Source organism: Anguilla rostrata, chromosome 4 (assembly GCF_018555375.3).
Source record: "Anguilla rostrata isolate EN2019 chromosome 4, ASM1855537v3, whole genome shotgun sequence".
Lineage (NCBI taxonomy): Eukaryota > Metazoa > Chordata > Actinopteri > Anguilliformes > Anguillidae > Anguilla > Anguilla rostrata.
This window is the reverse complement of record NC_057936.1, coordinates 66,311,291-66,329,768: the sequence shown is the minus strand read 5'-3', so window position 1 is coordinate 66,329,768 and position 18,478 is coordinate 66,311,291. Positions and strand designations below refer to the sequence as shown.

Sequence of the window (18,478 nt, the reverse complement as noted above, 5' to 3'; positions counted from 1 at the left end):
CCTGGCTGAGGAGGGAGATGCAGCTGGAGCAGCTTTCACACAAAAAGGGATAAACCATTTCCTCCAGGTAACTTCACGGGTTCATGACAGTCTGCCTTTGTACATTGACATAAAAAGTGAGGCATTTTCCTTTTTACAAAGGGATTTCTTTTGGCATTCCCCATAGGAATCAGTTTGAACGGGTTTTCCCTGTTGTCATCTGTAAGCTGTCATTTTCTTTTGCCCCCCCTGCCCTGAAGATTCCCCCCAGCATCACGTAGGCAAAGTTCTTTTTGAGGCTGTGAGGAACTCTATTCTAAACTAAAAAGAGCGATGGGACGTCTAAAAGGAGGAATTATAAAACCCCTCAACGGGTTTGGCACAGAAATACTTTTTTCTCACTTCTTTCTTTTAAAATAATGAATGCTGACCTTAAGTGAATATAATCAACTGGACCATAAAAATGATGTAGAAAATTTGTGTAGCGGTGAGGTCTCTGTTGTCACAAACACACAATAAAAAATACATACACTTTAGCAGACAAACACCTGCACTTACACACACATACAGACACACAAAAAACACACACAGAATTACACATGTAATGTCTCTCTCTCATTCACAAACACACATACACGTAGAATTTTGATTATATAAAGAAGTCTCTAATGTTTCTGTTGCATAATCCATCAGCAGCAGGTCACAGTGTCTGTTGTTCTGAAATTCAGCCCAAGGTAACAGTAACTCAGTGTAGAGTATGAGTATAGTCAGAGTACAGCCCAAGGTAACAGTAACTCAGTGTAGAGTATGAGTATAGTCAGAGTACAGCCCAAGGTAACAGTAACTCAGTGTAGAGTATGAGTATAGTCAGAGTACAGCTCAAGTTAACAGTAACTCAGTATAGAGTATGAGTATAGTCAGATGAGTATAAAATCTAAGTCTTTAAAATTAGGTTTGATATGTTGCTGAATATTACAGTGTCAGACAACCTTGTTGGTTCTGTTATTTTCTCCAAAATACGCTACAGCTGGATTATCTTCAAATATGAATAAGCACTCAATGTGCTTCTAGTAATAGCTTCATTTAAAATGTTACTCGGACATTTGGAGAGTGAAAATGAACTTTTGTGAGCACCAGTCACCATAGATGTCCCCAAATACACCAGAATTGGACAAATGAAGGATAGCCGTTTTAAAACAATAAAAAAAAACAATCCTAGCTAAATAACTAGGATTCTATAACATAATTTTTTTTTTTTTTAATGTGTACCTATTGAATAAATATGAGTAAGGGAATGTCCATTTCTGTCCTGTTATCAGAGTTAATAGTGCTGGTTTTAAAACCAGTGTTACTTCTGGCACTTGAATCAGATACTTTTTCAAAGAATTAAAAACTCTTTGGACAATGTCAGCTATGGAGAGCTGGTGGGGGCTCATATGGAGAGCTGGTGGAGGCTCATATGGTTAAGGCACCACGCTGTGGTGCATGGATGAGCCCCACGGTCTCAGATCGAATCCAGACCAGGTCAGTGCCGTCTGTGGCCCGGAGGTCCGTAGGATGACCTGCAATTGCCAGTTAAGAAAATAACTTAAATATCAGCTACACCTAAAACTTATTATCAAATGAATTCACAAATCCCACATAACACTACTGCAACAATGTCTACAACCCTTGCAAAACGTGAATTTCATGATGTGTCCCTTTTCTAAAAGGTCTCATTATTCCCTTTGATTTAGAATGGAGTAATTTTAGGTTAAAAATGCCATCCTGCAACATCTACTGACAAATCAACCTTTCACTAGTGACATCACTGGGAGATCCATGGATAAATCTACTGTACAATCCTGTATCTCTGGCCCTGTGAACATTTGTCTTTATGTGCCACATCTTTCCAATTTACTGACTAATCCAACACATCACATTAGATTACTATAGTCTGAATGTAACAGACGTGGGTCAGATTTGTGGCATGACACATCTGGAGGTAGTTTGGGTTGGATGCCACTGAGGTATAAGATCTGAATGTAAATGCTCCAGTGTGTGGCTTCTCCTGTCAGCCTTCTACTGACAAAAATAATGATAGACATAACGTTTCATTAAATGCATTTAATTTGTTAAAATAGAATTCCACATCTCCAGGAAATATGACATAAAGGTCATCTTTAGGACCTCATCTTTTTGTAAACTTTCTCTGCAGTGGAAGACGTCCAAATTCTAGAGCCCAGGACCAGAGAGGACTTCTTACAATGTGAGTCTGTAGTTGCAGCTAAAATAAGAGAATGTTGCAACACCAGAATACAGGAATATTGAGGAAAAAAAGATGTTGTAACAAGTCACGATGAATGAACCACACAGGCACGGAGGTGTACGATACACACAGTTTATTTTATGCACGTATCACAATACTGTCGTTGTCGTTGTTGTTGTTGATCCTGTCCATGTCCAGTCTCACAGGCAGCACATATAAAGGTGTAGAATTAATCTGGCGATATTGTAGCCGGTTAAGTGAATGTGTCGATGGTACGTCATAATGCAGTGTATACGTTCGGTGAATGCCGGGTAGATGTGGTGCAAAAGCAATAATTGAGAATTAATAGACAATTATTAGTGAGGAAAAAAGCAGGTTACAGAAGCTTGCTTCCAGTGGAGCTTGAACCAGCAACTTCTCGATATGTAGACTGTGACATTAACCACTAAGCCATGAATGGACTGGGTGTTGAAACTAGGAAATTTCTTGGGTGATAAAAATTATTAGTGAGGAAAAAAAGCAGGTTAATGAAACTTTCTCCGGGCAGGGTTTGAACCTGGATCCTCATGGGCCACAGACTGTTGACCACTAGGCCACAAACAGACAAGCTGTGGAGATTGGAAATGGTTTAGGATAAAAAGATATGTGCAGTTTGCGTGCAAACTTGAGATTTTGATTAGCCCGTGTAGGTGAAGGATTGGCTGGTGTTGGTAAAAGGTCCAATGGGGAGACATTTTGTTTGTGGACTAGGCGGCAGGAAGAAGAAGAAAAGGCAAAATCCCCTTAGTTTGAGGCTTTGTTGTCTGGACGTGTGAATTTGTTTATGAAATCTGTTTGTTGAAATGGGGTCAGAATGTACAGAATTTAATGTTTTTAGGAGCTGAGAGTCTGTGGCTGTTGTGGTTATTTCTGTGGGGGGAACCCTGAAAAGTGCCAAACTCTCGGTGCTGTACAGGTGCATATCAAGGTCCATGAATAATACATTAGAAAAAGAAATATCATTTCCAGAGAAAATAATATACTTGTAGATATAATAAGATAAGAAAAGTAACCTAGATCACACAGAATTCATTTTAACAATGAATAAGCACTCAATGTGCTTCTAGTAATAGCTTCATTTAAAATGTTACTCGGACATTTGGAGAGTGAAAATGAACTTTTGTGAGCACCAGTCACCATAGATGTCCCCAAATACACCAGAATTGGACAAATGAAGGATAGCCGTTTTAAAACAATAAAAAAAAACAATCCTAGCTAAATAACTAGGATTCTATAACATAATTTTTTTTTTTTTTAATGTGTACCTATTGAATAAATATGAGTAAGGGAATGTCCATTTCTGTCCTGTTATCAGAGTTAATAGTGCTGGTTTTAAAACCAGTGTTACTTCTGGCACTTGAATCAGATACTTTTTCAAAGAATTAAAAACTCTTTGGACAATGTCAGCTATGGAGAGCTGGTGGGGGCTCATATGGAGAGCTGGTGGAGGCTCATATGGTTAAGGCACCACGCTGTGGTGCATGGATGAGCCCCACGGTCTCAGATCGAATCCAGACCAGGTCAGTGCCGTCTGTGGCCGGAGGTCCGTAGGATGACCTGCAATTGCCAGTTAAGAAAATAACTTAAATATCAGCTACACCTAAAACTTATTATCAAATGAATTCACAAATCCCACATAACACTACTGCAACAATGTCTACAACCCTTGCAAAACGTGAATTTCATGATGTGTCCCTTTTCTAAAAGGTCTCATTATTCCCTTTGATTTAGAATGGAGTAATTTTAGGTTAAAAATGCCATCCTGCAACATCTACTGACAAATCAACCTTTCACTAGTGACATCACTGGGAGATCCATGGATAAATCTACTGTACAATCCTGTATCTCTGGCCCTGTGAACATTTGTCTTTATGTGCCACATCTTTCCAATTTACTGACTAATCCAACACATCACATTAGATTACTATAGTCTGAATGTAACAGACGTGGGTCAGATTTGTGGCATGACACATCTGGAGGTAGTTTGGGTTGGATGCCACTGAGGTATAAGATCTGAATGTAAATGCTCCAGTGTGTGGCTTCTCCTGTCAGCCTTCTACTGACAAAAATAATGATAGACATAACGTTTCATTAAATGCATTTAATTTGTTAAAATAGAATTCCACATCTCCAGGAAATATGACATAAAGGTCATCTTTAGGACCTCATCTTTTTTGTAAACTTTCTCTGCAGTGGAAGACGTCCAAATTCAAGAGCCCAGGACCAGAGAGGACTTCTTACAATGTGAGTCTGTAGTTGCAGCTAAAATAAGAGAATGTTGCAACACCAGAATACAGGAATATTGAGGAAAAAAAGATGTTGTAACAAGTCACGATGAATGAACCACACAGGCACGGAGGTGTACGATACACACAGTTTATTTTATGCACGTATCACAATACTGTCGTTGTTGTTGTTGTTGATCCTGTCCATGTCCAGTCTCACAGGCAGCACATATAAAGGTGTAGAATTAATCTGGCGATATTGTAGCCGGTTAAGTGAATGTGTCGATGGTACGTCATAATGCAGTGTATACGTTCGGTGAATGCCGGGTAGATGTGGTGCAAAAGCAATAATTGAGAATTAATAGACAATTATTAGTGAGGAAAAAAGCAGGTTACAGAAGCTTGCTTCCAGTGGAGCTTGAACCAGCAACTTCTCGATATGTAGACTGTGACATTAACCACTAAGCCATGAATGGACTGGGTGTTGAAACTAGGAAATTTCTTGGGTGATAAAAATTATTAGTGAGGAAAAAAAGCAGGTTAATGAAACTTTCTCCGGGCAGGGTTTGAACCTGGATCCTCATGGGCCACAGACTGTTGACCACTAGGCCACAAACAGACAAGCTGTGGAGATTGGAAATGGTTTAGGATAAAAAGATATGTGCAGTTTGCGTGCAAACTTGAGATTTTGATTAGCCCGTGTAGGTGAAGGATTGGCTGGTGTTGGTAAAAGGTCCAATGGGGAGACATTTTGTTTGTGGACTAGGCGGCAGGAAGAAGAAGAAAAGGCAAAATCCCCTTAGTTTGAGGCTTTGTTGTCTGGACGTGTGAATTTGTTTATGAAATCTGTTTGTTGAAATGGGGTCAGAATGTACAGAATTTAATGTTTTTAGGAGCTGAGAGTCTGTGGCTGTTGTGGTTATTTCTGTGGGGGGAACCCTGAAAAGTGCCAAACTCTCGGTGCTGTACAGGTGCATATCAAGGTCCATGAATAATACATTAGAAAAAGAAATATCATTTCCAGAGAAAATAATATACTTGTAGATATAATAAGATAAGAAAAGTAACCTAGATCACACAGAATTCATTTTAACAAGACTAGGAAACCTAGTATATGGCTGGACCTAACACACGTGATCTGGCCGACCAATGGTGTATCTTCATAACTCGGCTGACCAATGGTGTAACTTCATCAGTCAGTCACTCAGTCACTCAGTCAGTCACAGACATTCGCGTTTGTAGGGCTGGCCCTGCTGTTGCGGTCCAGACAGAAAGTTGGGAGGGTTCAGTCGGCTAGGGGTCCACGTTCATTGCTCTCTGGTGACCCCTGCTGGTCGATTGGGTTCCCATGGACTGCATGTGAAAGTTGCGTATGAAAGGTCCTCCTCTGACTCTGTTCTGTGAGCTTAGCTGTAGTCTGTGGTGTGAAAATAAGCAGCTGATGACACCACGTGTTTCGGAGGAGAACCTTGGGTGTCCAAAGTTACTCTCCCAAATCAACAGTGGGGTTCACAGCATGAGCATGGCTGCAGATGATTGGCCGTTCCAAACTGGGGTGGGAATTAGACATGCCCAGTCCCCATTGGGCTCCAAATTTGTTTAAAAAAACTAATAAAAATAACATGTGAATGGAGTAAAATATGAAATTTAATTGTGTGTAAAATATGTAATTGATGTTTATTATTATGATTACTGAACTCTCTTTTCTCCTTCTTTTCCTCTATCAGATTCCTGTCGGCTCAAACTGGACCCCAACACAGCATATAATTACCTCCGTCTGTCTGAGGGGAACAGAGAGGTGACTTATGTGGAAGAGATCCAGTCATATCCTGCTCATCCAGAGAGATTTGAGCGCCGGGCCCAAGTGCTGTGCAGAGAGGGTCTGTCTGGACGCTGTTACTGGGAGGTTGAGTGGAGTGGGGAAGATGAGGTTTCTATAGCAGTGTCATATAAAGAGATCAGCAGGAAAGGAGGCAGTGATGACCGCACTCTGGGATATAATAGGAATTCCTGGAGTATGCGCTGCAGTCCCACAGGTTACTCTTTCTGTTACAATAGGAAAATAACTGAAATCTTTGGTCCCCCCTCCTCCAGAATAGGAGTGTACCTGGATCACGGGGCAGGAACTCTGTCCTTCTACAGCGTCTCTGACACAATGACCCTCCTGCACAGAGTCCAGACCACATTCACTCAGCCCCTCTATTCTGGGTTTGCGGTTGATGTTGAATCCTCTGTAAAACTGTGTAATCTGGGATGAGGCAGAGAGTGAAGGGAAGATCAGCTCTAATTAAAGAGAGGGAAAAACATTTGAATGAGACAAAACAAATTTATTGTAACTATTCAACACTCGCTCTCTTTAATTGCAGTGGATCTACAGATGACAGAAAATGAATAAAATGAATGAAATAATCAATTAAATGAATGAAATTATAATAAAGGAGATCTCAATTCTGTAGGGTTTGAAAAGGGCCCAAAATTTTCAGCCCAACCCTACATGACCCCGCCTTCTTTTCAGCCCAACCTTACATGACCTCGCCTTCTTTTCAGCCCAACCTTACATGACCCCGCCTTCTTTTCAGCCCAACCTTACATGACCCCGCCTTCTTTTCAGCCCAACCCTACATGACCCCGCCTTCTTTTCAGCCCAACCCAACATGACCCCGCCTACTTTTCAGCCCAACCCAACTGACCCCGCCTTCTTTTCAGCCTAACCCAACATGACCCCGCCTACTTTTCAGCCCTACCCTACATGACCCCGCCTACTTTTCAGCCCAACCCTACATGACCCCGCCTACTTTTCAGCCCAACCCAACTGACCCTGCCTTCTTTTCAGCCCAACCCTACATGACCCCGCCTACTTTTCAGCCCAATCTTACATGACCCAGCCTTCTTTTCATCCTGATCCTGGTCAGACTCTGTGTTTTGCAGTGTTTTGAAAGTCCAGCCCAGTCTGAACCTGAATTTAACACACAGACACTGTAGTTAAGGACATCATCGGTGTTCTGATTGGAGAAGATGCAGTTGATGTCTGGGTGGGATCAGTGGATGGAGTTTGGAGGCGGGGCTTGTGCAGTGTGCCAACATTAATGCTCCTGTTTTGCGGCTGCTGTATTTAAGCAGGGCATCACAGTATTAGCATTTTACAAACCCCACGCTTCAATCTGCAGCTCAATCATAAAACCACGTAAAAGTTTGTCCAGACCTCAGATTTTCCTTTCGATGGCTGCTGCCTCACTTCATTCTCCCCTGACTATAACTTCTTTCTCCCCGGCTCTGAGGCGTCCATTCTGTCACTCGCAGAGCTCAGCTTAGACTCTCTGGCCTACAACTGCCATCCAGCTCACACAGCGCTCTGTGCTCAAAATATAATGGGGCAGCTACAAAGGGTCCAACCCCAACCAAGCCCTGCATAAAATGTCAGAATCAGGGCATTCTGGTCAGGTTTTTTCAGACCTGGGTGAAAATTACAAGCTCTACGGTGGAGCTGTGACTTGCATTGTCGCCTCACGGCAAGAAGGTTTTGGGTTCGAATCCCAAGAGCCTTTCAGTGTGGGTTTCCTCCCATTGTTCAAGGACTCCAAATTGCCAGCAGGAATGAGCGAGTGAGTGAATGCTGTGTGTGCCCTGCGATGTATTGGCAACCTGTCCAGGGTGTATTCCCGTCTCTTGCCAACTGCATGCTGGGATAGGTTCCAGCACCCTCTGCAACCCTGACCAAGAATTAGCCATGTAAGAAAACAGATAAATGGGTGGAATAAAAAAAGATAAAACTTAAGTTTTGTTCACATTTATGCAGACCCTGTCACTCTAATGCTTGTATTCCAATATTATAGTCAGCTCCATAATGTTTCGGGAAAAGACATATTTTTTCTTTAGTTTACTCTGTACTCCTCTATTTTAGATTTGTAATCAGCGTATTGACGTTCGGTTAGACTGCAGATTCTCAGCTTTTATTTAAGGGTATTTTATGCATTTTGGTTTCACCATGCCACACATTACCGTGTGTGGGATATGTCAGAGCATCATGGTAATGGCGTTAATATGGAGGTGCTGCTGAAAAATCATTAAGACACTTTTGGTTTTATGGCTGTTGTTGTTTTGCATTATACTGGGGTGTGTTGGGTTCTACACGCTGTGATTGTTTACAAGAAGAATGAAATAAACAAATGGTTGTGGTAACACTCCATGTGACAGTCTGTGGTTATTGCTGTCTGTCAATTGGCTGTTTGCTGTCTGATATGATGCATATTAAAAGGAATAGTTCTCTTTCCGGAGTTCATTATGATACAAGGACAGTTCTGGTGATTATAAATGAGTGCTCTGTGCCTTCTTGGTGATGTCACACTTTGTCCTCCTGAGACTAACACTGATGTTCTCCACTACTGTACATCGCTCTGGATAAGAGCCTCTGCTATGTGTCTGTAATGTAATTGATCAGTAATTTGGCTAACCTTAGGCATGTAGGAACAGGCAGTTCAGTAGCTGCCCCTTGCAGTGCTACACTGTACCAGACTCAGGTATATGAGTACATGGGGGAGTGGCTGACTGTTACAACACAAAATACACACCAGGTATGGAGACTCATTCAGTCCTACAGCCATAAGTTACAGTTCAGCATTTTATATTTTAGAAAAACAGTTTTGTGTTGTGTATTGTGATTGTTTTCAGGGCAAGGACATGGTAACCAAAAGAATATTTCTTAAAAGAGGATAGTAAAATATCACTTGACATTAGAGCCACTAACAGGGAATCAGGAGGAGCAGGATATTGGCTGGACTCCAGTACACAGGCCAGTATGTAAAACAGCACATTCAAACTTTTCAACCAGAAATAAATTCCTGTTTATCACAGTACTGACTTGTGGCCACTAGAGGCCGCCATATTGTCGTGTTGGTGTCCTTGTTCTGTTCATTCGTTTAATTGTATTCGTGTTTCAGTTCATTCTCACATGTTTTTGTTGTTTCTGCTCATTGTGTTCACCTGTGCCTTGGTGTATTTAAGTTCCTTGTGTTTATTACTTCTTTGCCTGCCTCTCGTGTTCTCATGTCTCTTGTTAGTTTCGCCCCTTTGCAAGTTCTCTGGTTTGTATTTAGTTCTTGTCTTTGTTGCTGTTTGTTGATTTTCCTACTTGTTTATTAGAACCCTTGTTAGTTATTTTCTACATCCTGCCTCCTGCGCTCCTCCATCTTGTTTCCTTGCCCTGCCCGCCGTGTCAGCAGAACCAAGCCAAACATGTAATCAGCAAAGATTACCCAGCTTCCCAACGCTCTGGCTAATCAGGGCTCCAGCACTGGGCGTCAGGAACAGCTGCTCCAAGACAGGACTGAGAGTCTGTAGAACCTCACCTCCGTGGTCCAGTGTTTGCCTTCACCTGCTGCTTCTGGAGAGAGTTCCCTGCTCCTGATGCCTCCTGCTCAGCATCGGGCTGCAGGGAGAACCCTTCTCCTGACTCTGAGCCACGTTTGCCCCCCCCAGAAAAGATCTGATGGCTGTCCTGGCCGATTCCGAGGTTTTTTAACCCAATGCTCGTTGTCATTCGAGCATGCAACCCTCCAGTCTTCCTCCCGACCAGTCCAAAGTAGCTTTTAGCATCTCAGTACTTCCAGGCAAGGCCGTCGCCTGGGCGTCTGGAGACTGGGAACAACAGTCCTCGGTGTGTTTGGGCATAAACACGGTTTCCGTGGAGATGAGTAAAGGTTCTGATCAGCCTGTTGCCGGGCAGGAGGCAGCCTGTAGTCTAGTGACTTTGAAACAGGGTTCACACTGTGTATCAGACTTTCATAATTAATTTCTCAGAGTATGGGTGGACTGAAGGAGCTCTTATGATTTTTTTTATTAACGTTTATCTGAAACTCTGAAGGACGAACGTCCCACCAGAGACTGACCTATCGAACTGGCACAAGCTAACCGCTCTGGCCATTCGCACCGACGGCCGTCTGCGAGGACGGAAGCTGCAGCGCCGGTCCAGTGCAGGGCATTATGGGACGCCACTTCCTGCCCACTCACCTGCTGCTAAGCATCCCCGGTCTCCAGAACCTTCTGTTCTCCGTTCAACCAGTGCCTTCGCCTCCTCCTGCCCCGCTGGGTTCTCCCGATGGCCACAATGAGTATTTAGTCATGCCGTTTGGGTTGAGTTATTCTCCTGCTGCGTTCCAGTCGTTTATGAATGAGGTTCTACGAGATGACCCATCTGTTTGTCTTTGTGTACATTGATATTCAGATGTTTTTCCAGGTCACTTTCCAAATATATTAAACATGTCCATCATTTGTTAAACCTGAGAAATGTGAACTTAATTCTGACCAAGTTTCATTTCTGGGCTTTTCTGTCTCTTGGGTGCTCTGAAGATGGACCTGAATAAGGTTCTGGCATCTCTGACTGGCCTCAGCCCTCCTCTGTCAGTGAGGTGTGGCCTTTTCTAGGCTGTGCACATTTCTACAGAAGGTTCATCAGACAGTTCAGCTCTGTCGCTGCTCCTCTAACCAGTCTCACCCGCTGCTCTGCTTCTGTGTTTGTGTGGACTCTGGAGGCGGAGTCCGCCCTCAGCTAACTAAAGAGGCTCCTGTGCTCGCTCAGCCGGACCCCTCCCTGCCCTTCATTGCTGATGGACGCCTCCCATGTGGGAGTGGGGGCTGTGCTGTGACAAAGAGCCGCCAAGGATCTGCCAGGCCAGTTATGATCCGGGCTGCAGAAATGATCCAGGTGACACAATGGCATTCCAAAACGGCTGTTATACCCATTGTGACGTACTTACAGTTTTGTTGCAGCGTCCGTTGCTATGCCGACGCTGGCGTGACAGATCCGCACCTGCACCTGTTTGCCTTTTTGACACACCCTCTTACCCTGGCTGAACTGAACCATCTTCAACCGGGAACTGCTAGCTGTCCAGCCAGCCCTGGAGGACTGGTGTCACTGGTTTGGAGGGAGCAGAAAAGGATTTTCTGGTCTGCACTGATCACAAGCACCTCGCCTACGTCCATGATGCCAAGAGGCTCACCCCTCACCAGGCCAGATGGGTGCTGCTCTTTAACAGTTTCAGCTTCTATCTCCTACCGTCCCGGTTCTAAGAGCAGCAGACCTGACGCAATGTCCTGAGTCTCCACTGGTAAGGAGGGGGATCCTGACCCCATTGTCCCCAGTTACCTCAATATGACTCCAGTCACCTGGGGCACAGAGACCATGGTAGGGAAAGCACAAAGGAAGGAGTCTGATCCAGGGGGAGTTGCCCTAATAATCGGTTGTTTGTTCCTAAATCTGCTCAATCTCAGATTCTGCAGCAGGCACCCTCCTCCCATCTTATGGGTCACCCAGGTTCTGGGCTCAGCCTGGAGTTTGAGAAGAGGCGATTCTGGTGCCTGTCCATGGAGGTGGATACTCAAGCCTTCGTTGGCAGTACCTGCCAACAGGTCGTCCACTCAGCCTCCAGCTGGTCTCCTCCAGCCACTGTCTATATCTCCCACTCATGGTCCCACATCTCCATGGATTTAGTTCCCAGGTTACCGCCACCTACTGGGTTGGACGCTGTGTTTATAACCGACAGATTTTCCAAAGCTGCTCATTTCGTGCCCCTTAAATTCCCTTCTACAGTGAAGGCAGCACTAAAGGAGTCTGGGGGTGTTTAATAACCAGTGTGTGTGCATGACTGTGTGCATGTGTGAGTGTTTATGTATGTGTGAGTGAGCTTGTGTGTTTGTGGATGTGATTGTATCTGAGTGTGTGTTTCTGTATGATGGAGGAGGGGGTTAAGTATAAATCTCCACTCCTTTTAGAAACTGGCAACCATACGTATGTAAGTATGTAAATTAAACATTTAATAAGGCTCAAAAATATGTCAATGCATTTCATTCAGTGATATTCATCACCATGGAGATTGCTAAACAATCACCACCCTGTCATATGTGTGTTTGTGTGTGTGATCTTTATGAGTAAATCTGCACTCTCTGCTCAGCCTGGCCTCAGTCCAGCACCACACCTCCTGTAGCTGTGGGCTGAACCAGGAAGTCATTCCCACTCTCTCTGTCACACAGTTTCAGAGAAATGAAACTTACCTGTGTCTCTGTCAGTGTTAGCAGTAAAATGGCTGAAGGTGGACCTGAACCCGGAGATGTGGAGTGTGTTTCCTGCACTGGGAGAAAGCGCAAAGCCATCAAGTCCTGTCTGTTCTGTGATGAATCTTACTGTGACACTCACCTCGAAATTCATAATGGACTCCACCCAGGAAAGAGACACAAGCTGATCGATGCGTCTGGAGACCTGCAGGAGAAGTACTGCCCTCAGCATGACAAACTGCTGGAGGTTTACTGTCGTACTGATCAGCAGTGTATCTGTCTGCTGTGTGTGATGGATGAACACAGAGGCCATGATACAGTCTCAGCTGCAGAAGAAAGGACTGAGAAACAGGTAAGGACTGGACCTTTTTAAGGTGGTTCATATTATAAAGACTCATTTCACTTTATCACATCATACTATTTTAATAGCTGCTCTGAGAATGGGTTGAAACTCTTACACACGCATAATAACGGTTGTGCTTCGTTACAGTGAGGTCAGATCTTAGCTCATTCCCAGAGTATGTAGGTTTATGAACTGTGCTTTGTTGAATTTCATTAAAACATTTATTCAATAGACTTTATTTTGAAATTTGCCTTATTGAATTTTGTTTGTTTATTTACAAGATTTTATTCTGAAGTGTTTTAGACATATGAAAAAGTATTGAACAACATCGTGATTTCTATGCATGACATCTACGGTGTTAAAGCAGTAAGAGCAGGACGTGAACCCAAGTCAGCTCTCTGTGGCCCTGTTCAGACCTGTACTTTGTATCCAGATATATCCAGAGTGTGTCTAGATTCAGTCGAGACGAATGTCAGTTCACACCTGGCATCAGAATGTGTCTCCACATGCATTTCGAGTGACTACTTGTGATCGGATCTCACTTCCCTGCTCAATATGCAAATAAACACGTACATCATTTCCGTTTTGCCATGACCAAATGCGTTGTTGTTTTTAACCGGCGAGAGGCAGCCATGCACTACCTGTCATAGACGTATATACACCTGTGCCTAGTTTGCCTGAAATTAAAAGAAGTAGTTTGCAAAGACCTTGGCGAGTGGAAATCAGACAGCGTGTTTCGTGTGTACTCCATCCACGAGAATCCATTTTGCCTGTTGTTGTGGCTTCTTCTTGTTGTTTCGCACTTTAATATGACGCCATTGGCGCGCCAGTGAGTACGTACTTCCGCTTACGCAGAGGGCGTCAGTTGACTAGGTGGTCCTTCAATGTGGCCCAGGACGCACTGCTAAAAGAATGTGGTCATATGTGACCCAGAACACCTCCGAATGTGGTCTGAGTGATCGGACCTCAGTGCGTCCTCAATGCGTCTTGGGTGCATTCACACCTGTAGTTAGAGCTGTCCACTTGTGATCGGGTCACCCAAGACGCATTTTAATGTCTGGTCTGAACAGGGCCTGTGACATCTCCATATTCACTCCCTGAATGGGACTCAACACGGCTGAAGCAGCTAGCTCACTCATACACATTAGAAGCTTTACCTATAATGCCAGTAAACTTCTACACACTGACCTACTATCCTATACATCAAACATGTTGCAGTACTTTATCATTTTTGGAAGATGAAAATGTGGTTGAAAAGTTGAATGGTGAATTATGATATTAAAAAATAATCTATCCACAGAAGCAGCTGGCGGCGACACAGAGTAAATTTCAGCAGAGAATCCAGGAGAGAGAGAAGGAGCTGCAGGATGTGAGCCAGGCTGTGCAGTCAATCAAGGTGGGTACTGACCAGAGGAGAAGTTCAGTCAGGGCTCTCCTCCAGTCAGCCAGTGAGGAGCCCAGTGTTGGCCCAGTTTCCAGCCCTGTGGGGCTCGATCCCACTGAGCCACACTGTGGGGAACAGGCTGTCTGGGGTCCCAGTAAGAGCTGAGTGAAAGGCCTAGTTAAAATGTACAGCCATCCTCTCTCTGTGTCTCCTAACAGCACTCTGCAGAGGCAGCATTGGAGGACAGCGAGAGGATCTTTACTGAGGTGATCCGCTTAATTGAGAGAAGGCGCTCTGAGGTGAGAGAGGTGATCAGAGATCAGGAGAAGGCTGCAGTGAGTCAGACTGAAGGACTCCTGGAGCGAATGGAGCAGGAGATTGTTGAGCTGAGGAGGAGAGATGCTGAGCTGGAGCAGCTTTCACACACAGAGAATCACATCCATTTCCTCCAGGTAACATCACTGGCTCTCTGACAGTCTGCACTCTTTACATTGTCCATGTTGCACTCGCAGAATGACGACAAGTCTTCAGGTGCCATATAATTTAATGAAAAGCAGTTATCTATCACTGCAAACAAAACATAAAAGCTTTTAGCTGACCATGTACGCAGACACTTGCTTTCAACTCGCTTAGCTTGTATTCCAGCCAAGCAAGACGTCCTGTGCATACAAATCTCACACTGACTGGCGGCTGGCATTGTACTAGCTACCAGAGAGACAAAAGATTATTGCAGGGAATACGTATGAAGACGCAAATTGTCGTATCACTGAAATAAAACAACAAAAGTATTAAGGGGGGCTAGAAATAATATCATCAAAACCAACAACAGGTGTCACTCTGCCTCCGGAACATATACAAGGCACCACATACATACAAGGTGAGGCGTTTTTTCCAAAGATCCGTCCCTGGCATCTGCACAGGTATCTAAATTGAGACTTTTTGTTCTGTCTGTCTGCAGAGATGTCAGTCTCTCTGTGCCCCTCCTGGACCTGAAGACTTTCCCAGCATCGCTGCCAGTCCACACGTCTCTTTTGAGGCTGTGAGGAAATCTGTCTCCGAACTGAAAGAGCTACTAGAGGACATCTGCCAGGTGGAATTAGTGAAAATCTATCAAACAGGTTAGAACTACAGAAATAATTTTTCCTCACTTTTTTCTTTTAAAATAATGAATGGTCTGTCACAAACAAAAAATACACACACTTTCACTAACAAACACACACACACACACACACATACACACAGGCACACACGCACATATACTGTCTATCTTTCTCTCTCTCTTTCACACACACACACACACACACATACATAATGACAGACACACACAAACACATGGTGTGGTGACAGGTTTTGGTTTATCTGAAGAAATCTCTGTAGATATTTCTGTTTAATGCATCAGCAGCAGGTCAAAGCTAACAAGGTAACAGTGACTCAGTGTAGAGTATGAGTATAGTCAGAGTACAGCCCAAGGTAACAGTGACTCAGTGTAGAGTATGAGTATAGTCAGAGTACAGCCCAAGGTAACAGTGACTCAGTGTAGAGTATGAGTATAGTCAGAGTACAGCCCAAGGTAACAGTAACTCAGTGTAGAGTATGAGTATAGTCAGAGTACAGCCCAAGGTAACAGTAACTCAGTGTAGAGTATGAGTATAGTCAGAGTACAGTCCAAGGTAACAGTAACTCAGTGTAGAGTATGAGTATAGTCAGAGTACAGCCCAAGGTAACAGTGACTCAGTGTAGAGTATGAGTATAGTCAGAGTACAGCCCAAGGTAACAGTAACTCAGTGTAGAGTATGAGTATAGTCAGAGTACAGCCCAAGGTAACAGTAACTCAGTGTAGAGTATGAGTATAGTCAGAGTACAGCCCAAGGTAACAGTAACTCAGTGTAGAGTATGAGTATAGTCAGAGTACAGCCCAAGGTAACAGTAACTCAGTGTAGAGTATGAGTATAGTCAGAGTACAGTCCAAGGTAACAGTAACTCAGTGTAGAGTATGAGTATAGTCAGAGTACAGCCCAAGGTAACAGTGACTCAGTGTAGAGTATGAGTATAGTCAGAGTACAGCCCAAGGTAACAGTGACTCAGTGTAGAGTATGAGTATAGTCAGAGTACAGTCCAAGGTAACAGTAACTCAGTGTAGAGTATGAGTATAGTCAGAGTACAGCCCAAGGTAACAGTGACTCAGTGTAGAGTATGAGTATAGTCAGAGTACAGCCCAAGGTAACAGTGACTCAGTGTAGAGTATGAGTATAGTCAGAGTACAGCCCAAGGTAACAGTATCTTGTTGCTCAATATTACAGTGTCAGAAGACATTGTTGTTCTTTCTCCAAAATATGCTACTGCTGGATTATCTTCCAAGATAAATAAGCACTCGATGTGCTCCTAGTTATAATCTAGTTTAAAATGAAACTTGGGAATTTGGAGAGTGAAAATGAACTTTGTGACCACAAGTCACCACAGATGTCCCAAAATACACCAAATTTGGAAAAATGAAGGATAGCCACTTTAAATTAAAAATACAAAACAATCTTTGCTATATAACTAGGATTTTATAACATAAATAAATGTTTTCAAAAAATGTACATGCCACATGTTTACCTATTGAATAAATATGAATATGGAAATGTCCTGTTCTGTCCTGTTACCAGAGTTAATAGTGCTGGTTTTAAAACCAGTGTTACATCTGGCTCTTTGGTGAATCAGGCACTTTTTCAAAGAATTAAAAACTCTTTGGATAATGGCAGCTATGGGGAGCTGGTGGGGGCCCATTTGGAGAGCTGGTGGGGGCTTATTTGGGGAGCTGGTGGGGCCTCATTTGGAGAGCTGCTGGGGGCTTATTTGGGGAGCTGGTGGGGCCTCATTTGGAGAGCTGCTGGGGGCTTATTTGGGGAGCTGGTGGGGCCTCATTTGGAGAGCTGGTGGCGGCCCATTTGAGGAGTTGGTGGGGGCTCATATGGAGAGCTGCTGGGTGGCTCATATGGAGAGCTGGTGGGGGCTCATTTGGAGAGCTGCTGGGGGCTTATTTGTAGAGCTGCTGGGTGGCTCATTCGGTTAAGGCACCACGCTGTGGTGCATGGATGAGCCTCACGGTCTCAGATCGAATCCAGACCAGGTCAGTGCCGTCTGTGGCCCGGAGGTCCGTAGGGTGACCTGCAATTGCTAATTAAGAAAATAACTAAAATATCACCTCAAACTTATTATCAAATGAATTCACCAATCCCACATAACACTACCACAACAGAGTCTACAACCCTTGCAAAACGTGAATTTCATGATGTGTCCCTTTTCTAAAAGGTCTCATTATTCCCTTTGATTTAGAATGGAGTAATTTTAGGTTAAAAATGCCATCCTGCAACATCTACTGACAAATCAACCTTTCACTAGTGATATCACTGGGAGATCCATGGATAAATCTACTGTACAAGCCTGTATCTCTGGCCCTGTGAACACTTGTCTTTATGTGCCACATCTTTTCAATTTACTGACTAATCCAACACATCACATTAGATTACTGTAGTCTGAATGTAACAGACGTGGGTCAGATTTGTGGCATGAAACACATCTGGGGGTAGTTTGGGTTGGATGCCACTGAGATATAAGATCTGAATGTAAATGCTCCAGTGTGTGTCTTCTCCTGTCAGCCTTCTACTGACAAAAATAATGATAGACATAACGTTTTATTAAATGCATTTAATTTGTTAAAATAGAATTCCACATCTCCAGGAAATATGACATAAAGGTCATCTTTAGGACCTCATCTTTTTTGTAAACTTTCTCTCTGCAGTGGAAGACGTCCAAATTCTAGAGCCCAGGACCAGAGAGGACTTCTTACAATGTGAGTCTGTAGTTGCAGCTAATATAAGAGAATGCGGCAACACCAGAATACAGGAATATTGAGGAAAAAAAGATGTTGTGACAAGTCACGATGAATGAACCACACAGGCACGGAGGTGTACGATACACCTTTTTATGCACATATCACAATACTGTCGTTGTTGTTGATCCTGTCCGTGTCCAGTCTCACAGGCAGCACATATAAAGGTGTAGAATTAATCTGGCGATATTGTAGCCGGTTGAGTGAATATGTCGATGGTACGTCATAATGCAGTGTATACGTTTGGTGAATGCCGGGTAGATGTGGTGCAAAAGCAATAATTGAGAAGTAATAGACAATTATTAGTGAGGAATAAAGCAGGTTACAGAAGCTTGCTTCC

The 18,478-nt window shown here is 43.6% G+C and overlaps 1 protein-coding gene across 13 annotated transcripts in view; it reads left to right on the top strand.

Annotated features, from left to right (window-relative positions):
* Positions 1 to 18,478, top strand: part of LOC135254203 (E3 ubiquitin-protein ligase TRIM16-like) — a 105,022-nt gene that overhangs the window by 2,202 nt on the left and 84,342 nt on the right. Inside the window, exons 1-5 of one of the 13 annotated variants that reach the window (XM_064334273.1) lie at positions 12,346 to 12,889; positions 14,181 to 14,276; positions 14,483 to 14,716; positions 15,223 to 15,382; positions 18,049 to 18,099. The exons of 7 other annotated variants lie outside the window; for them this stretch is intronic. In XM_064334273.1, the coding sequence (XP_064190343.1) occupies positions 12,527 to 12,889; positions 14,181 to 14,276; positions 14,483 to 14,716; positions 15,223 to 15,382; positions 18,049 to 18,099 (904 nt within the window). In that variant the 5' untranslated portion in view covers positions 12,346 to 12,526. Of the gene's footprint in view, positions 1 to 2,176; positions 2,228 to 2,587; positions 2,603 to 4,459; positions 4,511 to 6,218; positions 12,890 to 14,180; positions 14,277 to 14,482; positions 14,717 to 15,222; positions 15,383 to 18,048; positions 18,100 to 18,478 lie in introns of those variants that run through there. 5 more of the 13 variants (XM_064334254.1, XM_064334278.1, XM_064334258.1 and 2 more) reach the window with 5 other exon arrangements.